The sequence below is a fragment of the Gossypium raimondii genome, chromosome 11 (assembly GCF_025698545.1).
Source record: "Gossypium raimondii isolate GPD5lz chromosome 11, ASM2569854v1, whole genome shotgun sequence".
Lineage (NCBI taxonomy): Eukaryota > Viridiplantae > Streptophyta > Magnoliopsida > Malvales > Malvaceae > Gossypium > Gossypium raimondii.
The window spans coordinates 40,708,792-40,714,899 of NC_068575.1; the positions used below are offsets into that span (position 1 = coordinate 40,708,792).

At 33.2% G+C, this 6,108-nt stretch overlaps 1 protein-coding gene across 1 annotated transcript; it reads left to right on the top strand.

The window, feature by feature from the left end:
- The first annotated feature begins 1,192 nt into the window (after window positions 1–1,192).
- On the top strand, window positions 1,193–5,482 carry LOC105803896 (uncharacterized). Its single transcript, XM_012636321.2, has 10 exons — window positions 1,193–1,897; window positions 2,272–2,379; window positions 2,462–2,578; window positions 2,726–3,250; window positions 3,333–3,700; window positions 3,780–3,879; window positions 3,970–4,029; window positions 4,276–4,359; window positions 4,483–4,599; window positions 4,803–5,482. The coding sequence occupies exons 1-10, from the start codon at window positions 1,832–1,834 to the stop codon at window positions 5,103–5,105; spliced, it is 1,848 nt and encodes a 615-aa protein (XP_012491775.1). The 5' UTR covers window positions 1,193–1,831; the 3' UTR covers window positions 5,106–5,482.
- The last annotated feature ends 626 nt before the right edge of the window (window positions 5,483–6,108 follow it).

Here is a 6,108-nt window from a genome sequence, read left to right on the forward strand (position 1 = left end):
AACTAAACAAATACTTAACCTAATCATAAATTACTAACAAAATAACTTTAAAATAAATTTAAAAAACATAAAATTTCCATTCATAACCTAACAAATCACAAGAAACATTAAATTAAACAAACAATTTATAATAGTTACTAACAAAATAATTTTAAAATAAATTAAAAACGACATAAAAATTACAATAAAAACTAAACAATACTAACAAAATAATTTATAATAATTCATCGTCATAATCCCTTCTATATATATATATATAAAATACCTTATCATTTTCTCCACCGTTGCTGTTTTCTTTTTTTTTTTTACCGTTTCTCTTTTTCTCTACAAGCAGAGGCGAATCTAGAGGGGGGCTGGCAGGGGCCCTGACCCCCCTAAAATAGGAAATTGTTATTTAGTCATTTTAGAAATTTTTAAAATTTTAATTTAGTAAAGTTAAAATTGTACTTTGGCCCCCTAAAATTATAAAAATTTGATTTAATCCTTTAGAATTAAAAAGATTTAGACTATTAAAAATTAAAATTTCATTTTGGCCCCCCTAAAAAAAATTTCTAGCTTCACCCCTATCTACAAGGTCCCACTCTTCTTCTGTTTCTTTTGCCGAGTCCTATCATTATATCTAAAAAACATATAAAAGGTAATATATATAAGGTCCCCCAAACCCATCTCCTTCTTTCTTCTCTTTCTTCTCGTGGCCTGAGGATGGGACTAGACAACGCTGATGGACGGGACTGAAGCCTGGCACCAGTGTCGCCTGTCAGGGAGGTGTGACTGGTGCCGCCTACTTGCATGGCACCACCCCCTGCTGACCTATACTTGTATTTTATAATCGAGTTTAGTATAAACCTGTACATTTTGGGTGCTGCCAATCATAATGGCGTGACCTATTAAAATATTATTATTTTTATATAAAATCATTTTCTGCTGGAAAAAAAATAGGGTGGTGTCGCTTATGCACCACCCTCCACCCTTCAAACGTCCTACTTTTATATATAATTGGGCATACATACCATTTTCGAATTTAATTTTTATTTTATAATATTGGTGTAAAAAATCCTATAATTTAAACCTTAACCAAAACTTATATATTTAAACATACATATTGAATCCAAGAACAAGACTATAAAAGGAAAAAAAAACTATTACTTTGAGGGAAAAAAAGGAAAGAAAATTCAAGTGAGGGTGAAGGACTGAAGCAGGTGAAGAAGCAGTGGGACAAGTGGAGTATAAGTGCAGTAAGCCAGAGAATTGCGATTGTCTTGTTTAGTAGTAACATGTTGTTTTTTTTTTATTAATTGAAAAATACACATTTTATTAAAATATATTAGCATTAAGAAAACCTTAATACATCGACACAGGTATCGTATTACAGTTTTTGTTTTTGGTTTGTCCATCTGTTACGCTATTCTTGGATGCCGCTTCTAAGCTCCAATCCTCGTCCTTTTCTTCTTTCTTCAATGTTTGCTTTTGTTTTCATCCATAAATATTAATATTTTTTTAAAAAAAATAAACACTTTGATGTAATTGAAACTCATATACATGCAGGCATTTTTCTGCTATTTTCTAGTCGCTTTACTTTCAAGTTTCCCGCTCTGTAACTTAGAATAAACAAAGGGTATTCAAAGAAATATCCTACCTTTTTTTTCTCTCTCTCTCTCATTTCCTTTTTTTTTGAACTTTCAGAGTTTCAATGGTTACCTTCTTTTCTTTTTCATTACCTTTTTTTCCTCAGGTCATGAAAATATTAGTAACAGTAAGAGTGTAGAGATTGTTGCATTGTTTGATTGTTTTTTTTTTGGATTTTGAATTCTTTTAATCCAAAGAAAGAAAAATGAATACAAGAGTTCGTACAGCTCTTCACTCCATGAAAGCTTCTCCAAATCATGAGAAAAATAAAGTAACTTCACTCTTTTTTCCTTTATATATATTACCTTTTATCTGTTTTCTTTTTCAAGATTTGAAGATTGGGTTTTTGTTATTTGGTAATTTGAGTGACCAAAGATTGGTTCTTTTATGCTTAAAAGTTGGAAACTTTGAACAAAAAAAATTGGATTTTATCCCGTTGAAAAATTTGCAATAGTTTTCATTTCAAACTATTTTTGTGGATAAAATTATAAGGCAGAACTTTTTGATCCAAAATCTTAAGTGGGCACTTACACTTGTCTCAAGAAAGGAATAGTGTCTTCTTTAAGTTTCTTTGGTTCAGTTATTTCATTGAATTTTATCATTTTTCCTTTTAAAAATCATTTTTGTCTATCTGATTATACAAAGGAGACGAAGATGGAGAAGAGTAAGGATAGCAGAGCACTTGGAACCACCAAAGCTGTGACCAATAGGAGAAGATCAAACAGGGAAAGGAAAATGGCCTTATTACAAGATGTACCCACAATTTTTTACCTTTTCTTTTCTTTTTCTATTTTTTTGCAAAATTTTTTATTGTTGTGGTGTTGGTAAATTGAAGGTTGATAAGCTAAAAAGGAAGCTTAGACATGAAGAGAATGTTCATAAAGCTTTGGAGAGAGCTTTTACTAGACCTTTAGGAGCTCTTCCTCGCCTTCCTCCTTACTTACCTCCATATGTATGTCTTCTTACTTCATTGCCTCATCTCATTCTTTTCCCTTTTTTCAATATGGAACTGCTTGATTCTTTAATGGATTGTTTGAGGAAGAAACATGTTAAACTTTGTAAAAAAAAATCATGATTTGTGTAAAATTTGGATTTGCAGACACTGGAGCTAGTTGCTGAAGTAGCTGTTTTGGAAGAGGAAGTTGTTAGGCTTGAAGAGCAAGTAGTGAATTTTAGGCAAGGCCTTTATCAAGAAGCTGTCTATGCATCTTCCAAGAGGAATGTGGAGAATTTGAATGAATCCATCCAGCAATCTCCGCTCAGAAGTTCTAAACACCAGCGATCGAGGTCTTTCTCTGTAAACGAGACGAGCTCAGTAACGATCATTGCCAGGCTTCAACAGTCTCTTTCTAGAGGTGTTTCAAGCAGAAAGCTATTGCCTCCTGATACCATTTACGATGGATCTGGGAAGTCCGTTAGCAGGCCAACGAATGAGAGACAAGCTTCGACAAAACCAAATTCTGCTTCCGGAGATGTCAGAGGAAAAGAGAATCAATCATTTGGCAATGCTGTGAAGGATAAACAATCTTCTGAAAAGGCAATTTCCAAGGTTGTGACACCGGTAAAGATACTTCCAACTCCGCATAAATCGGCAGACAAATGTTTGGATCCTTTGAAGTTACAGGTATGTATTGATCATTTATGGTTAAAAGAAGAGATTTTATCCATATAATGTATAAATTGTGGGTTGTTCTTTGACTGTCCAGCTAGATAGTAGATTAATAGATCAGGAAAGAGCACAAGAAAGCCCTTCTGGTTCTTCAGAGGATAAAGTATCAGAAGCTGATAATACACCAAACCAAATATCTGAAGATATTGTAAGGTGCTTGTCTAGCATTTTCACGAGGTTGAGCACCTCGAAAGGCAAAGCTGTGGAATCCGGGACTTTACCTTCTCGACCATTTGTCAATTCTCATGAAAGGAACAGAGAGAGTGAATGTCAAGACCCTTATGAAATCTGTTCAGATTTGAAAAGTAGAGACATTGGCCCTTATAAGTATCTTTGTGCAATTGAAGCTAATACAATTGATCTGAACCGAAAAACGAACGTTTTGTTTCTGATCCATAGATTGAAGTAAGTTCTTTTGGTTGGTTGGTCTTTGCTTATGCTAGCATTTATATTCAGCTCTATGTCTATGACACTATTGTTTCAGGTGTCTACTAGGGAAGCTAGCCTCTGTTGATTTAGAGGGTCTTAGCCATCAGCAGAAACTTGCATTCTGGATAAACACTTATAATTCCTGTATGATGAATGTAAGATTGTATATCTTGATGTTAATACATTTGATTTTTTTAATATATTCCAAAAGCTAGAGCATAACACTTATGCAATCAATCTGTTAGGCGATTTTGGAGCACGGGACTCCTGAGTCTCCTGAAACAGTGGTAGCACTAATGCAAAAGGTTTGATTCATCATCTTTCTTATTATTGTTTCTATTTAAAGATTTTCCAAGGATGCTATTATTGGTGTCATTTTATTCATGCTCATCACAAATTTCTGAAATTATTGTAGCTGATAATTAACTGTTATCGCCTGTTGAAACAATACCCCTCACTGTATCGGACAGTGGTCGCTGTGCTTGAATTGTTGTTGACATAAACTTTTGGACCATTTGACTGAAATTTGTGTATGTTTATGGCTGCCTCAGGCTACAATAGTTGTGGGAGGATACTTGCTAAAGGCAATAACGATTGAGCATTTCATATTAAGGCTGCCTTTCCATTTGAAATTTGTAAGTAAAATTGTTCATCTTTTTCAGGGGAGAGACTGAATAGTGAATACACCCATAAATTTTTCAATCTTGTTCAAGCATATTTGATATTGCTAATCATCCCTTTTCTTCTTCTTGTTAAAGACCTGTCCTGAAGCAGCCAAAAATGATGAGATGAAAGCACGCAATAAATTCGGACTGGAGTGGTCCGAACCCTTGATCACATTTGCTCTTGCATGTGGAAGCTGGTCATCTCCTGCTGTAAGTTCACTTCCGATCATCAACTTCATTATGAAAATGCCGGAAAAAAAAGACAATTAGGAAATGACCAGAACTCGCCACCACCATCTCTTATATTGAGGTTCAAAACTTGGTGATGGTTAAAAAGGCAGCTTTGTATGTAAATGAATATTGTTTCATGTATTGCTTTGAAAGTGCTGAAATGGTAGTTTTGTGAAATGAAGGTGAGAGTATACACAGCATCTGAGGTTGAAGATGAGCTGGAAACAGCAAAGAGAGAGTATCTACAGGCAGCCATTGGCATTTCAAGAACAAACAAGTTAATAATCCCAAAGCTGTTGGATTGGTATCTACTTGACTTTGCTAAGGATTTGGAATCATTTCTGGATTGGGTTTGTCTGCAACTACCGAATGAAGTGAGGAATGAAGCAGTCAAATGTCTAGAAAGAAAGGGGAAAGAGCCTCTTTCCAAACTAGTTCAAGTAATGCCATATGATTTCAGTTTCAGATTGCTTTTACACCATTGAAGATTATATTACTTACAAATTCATCTTTCCATCAACAAAGGTCCATGGACTTGGGATCGGTAGGGCCAATATATTTAATATATTAGACACAGTGAAAGCACATATGTAATCTTAGCACCTGTAAAAATAAAAAAAAAGGGGTTGGAGGTGAATAACTGGGTTTACTGTGGATTCTGGGGTTGGCCAATGACCATTGGTTTATTGAATTGATATTTCATTCATTTATGTTACAATTTTTGCGCCTTCATTCTTTTTCCCTTTTAATGTAACTTTCGAGGACCTGAGTTGTCAGCGAAGATAAACCAGAAGGTGAGTCTTGCTAGGAGTTATTCTTTGGGGATTATATGAGTTTACATCTGAAATTTTGAACTTTTTAAGTGAATTAATAATTTACTATTTGTCAGTTGGTAAAGGCAGACAACATGCATCTTGAGTATTCAAATGGGAGACGTATTATGTGTAACTATATGCGTAGGTTTTTAAGTTTTTATTATGTATAGGAGTTTTAGTTCAGTTAGTCTCAGTTTGTTAGTTTTAGTTTGCGCTATAATAATTTACTTCTACTTGGCGTTGGTGGTTTCTTCTATTTGTATTTGTAATTGTTACATTTTAAAAAAAATATTATATACAAAAGCTTTAGTCTAATGTGAAATTTGATACATAAATTTTAATTTGGTGTAATTATACATACGTGTGAAACAAGAATTATGGTTTATATATATATGAAATGAATACATACATTTTTTTCATATTAGATTAATATAATTGTCTGTGTATGTAATATATCAATATAAAATGATACCAATTCAATAATATTAGTAATTTGTAAAATTGAATCAAATCAAAATTCTATTATCAAATTACACAAAATTAAAGTTCATGGATGATATTAAAAAACTTAATTAATTAATTTAAAAACTTACTAAAATGAATAAAACAATACATGTAGTAACTACTTAACTTTCTTAATTAATGAATGAAGACTTTACCATGGAAGGGTCTA

Excerpts from the sequence above, each read along its gene's own strand:
- LOC105803896 (XM_012636321.2), top strand. The coding sequence starts at position 1,832 with ATGAATACAAGAGTTCGTACAGCTCTTCACTCCATGAAAGCTTCTCCA. Across the intron at positions 2,380-2,461 it reads AAATGGCCTTATTACAAGAT|GTTGATAAGCTAAAAAGGAA; the intron begins GTACCCACAATT and ends GGTAAATTGAAG. Across the intron at positions 4,030-4,275 it reads TGGTAGCACTAATGCAAAAG|GCTACAATAGTTGTGGGAGG; the intron begins GTTTGATTCATC and ends TGGCTGCCTCAG.